The 1,465-nt window shown below is 35.6% G+C and overlaps 1 protein-coding gene across 1 annotated transcript; it reads right to left on the bottom strand.

The window, feature by feature from the left end:
* Positions 1 to 946: 946 nt before the first annotated feature.
* On the bottom strand, positions 947 to 1,186 carry LOC308337914 (dolichyl-diphosphooligosaccharide--protein glycosyltransferase subunit TMEM258-like; the record flags this gene model as incomplete). Its single annotated transcript, XM_080831460.1, has 1 exon — positions 947 to 1,186. The coding sequence occupies one exon, from the start codon at positions 1,184 to 1,186 to the stop codon at positions 947 to 949; it is 240 nt and encodes a 79-aa protein (XP_080687586.1).
* Between the last annotated feature and the right edge of the window lie 279 nt (positions 1,187 to 1,465).

Raw genomic sequence — 1,465 nt, 5'->3', positions numbered from 1 at the left:
ATGTCAATGTATACATATATTTATATGTATATATGTGTTTTTATGCATGTATATCATACATATATAATATTCACACATAACAATACACATTTACATCCAGATTTACTTCTCTATCAATCTATGAGCTAAAAACTATGAATCCTTAATAACTCTAATTTTATTTCAATACCACAGGGTTCATTCCAGTATTCCTTCTTTCCACACTTTTACTCCCTTTCTCCTAACAGTTAGGAAACAGATTCCCATTATCCTTAACAGATTTACCTAACTGATTGATCTCTCTTATGCAACCAATATCCCTTTACTGCTGCTAAACCCTCCCCCACTTTTATGCTGTCATCATTTCACTGGTGCTCTGACACCATACAATGGGCCTCCATTGTATGTAGTTATCCATCCATCTTATTCCTCCCTAAGTGACCACTGACATTTTATTTATCTTTATAAATGAATTTGAATTTTCTAGAATTTTATGTAACTGGATCATATGGTACACATTCTTTCATTTAACATAAGTAATTTAAGATTCACTCATGTTGTTAAGTCACTAATTCCTTCCCTTTTATTGCTGAGCACTATTCCATTGTATGGCTCTACCATAATTTGTCTATATATTCATCTGCTGATGCAGATGTCATCAGCAAATGTGCTGATGCACATTTGAGTTGTTTTCTACCTTTTGGCTCTTAAAAATAAAGCTGCTATAAAAATTCATGTGCAAGTCTTTATGTGGACACGTATCTCCCCTTCTCTTAGGTAAATACCTAGGAATTAAATGGCTGGATAAAATTACAGATATAGGTTTAACTTCTTTTTTTTTTTTTTTTGGTCACACATTTGCCCTTATTATGAGCAACAGCAGGTGGGATACATCCAGCAATAGTAAAAAAAATAATTTATAAAAATAGGGATTCAGGGAAGCCACCTTTTTGGAACCCTTGGGAACTCATATGTAGATGCCAAACCAGAGCAACAGGAAGAGGACTCCAAAGCCCATGAAGAGCAAGGCTACCAAGGAGATGAGAAGCTCTTTGTAGATATCCCAAGGGCACTTGGTGAAGGTAACCTCATAAACAAAGAACCAGGCAGTGAAAAAGATGCCAATGGCCAACAGCACTATGGTCAGATGGGGGAAGACAGCCAGGTTCACTGGCCTGGTGTATCTACTCATGGCCTCAGGCTTCATTTTGTTATGCATAGGGTAATCCATCACTGTGCCACCAGAATAACACATTTGCAGGAGTGGTATATGTTTAACTTTTAAGGAAACTGCAAAAAATTTTTTATTCATTTTTTTATTGTGTTATTCACCAGGTATCATTATCATTAGTATATCATTAGTTTTTGATGTCATGTTCAATGACTCATTACTTGCATATAACACCGAGTGCTCATTACTTTACCAAAGTGGTTGTGCCATTTTACATTCCTACCGGCAGTGTATGAAACTTTCAGGTTTTCTACA

This window comes from Martes martes, assembly GCF_963455335.1.
Source record: "Martes martes genome assembly, contig: scaffold_231, whole genome shotgun sequence".
Taxonomy (NCBI): Eukaryota; Metazoa; Chordata; class Mammalia; order Carnivora; family Mustelidae; genus Martes; species Martes martes.
Note: the sequence above shows the minus strand (reverse complement) of the source record. Positions and strands in the feature narration are given on the sequence as shown.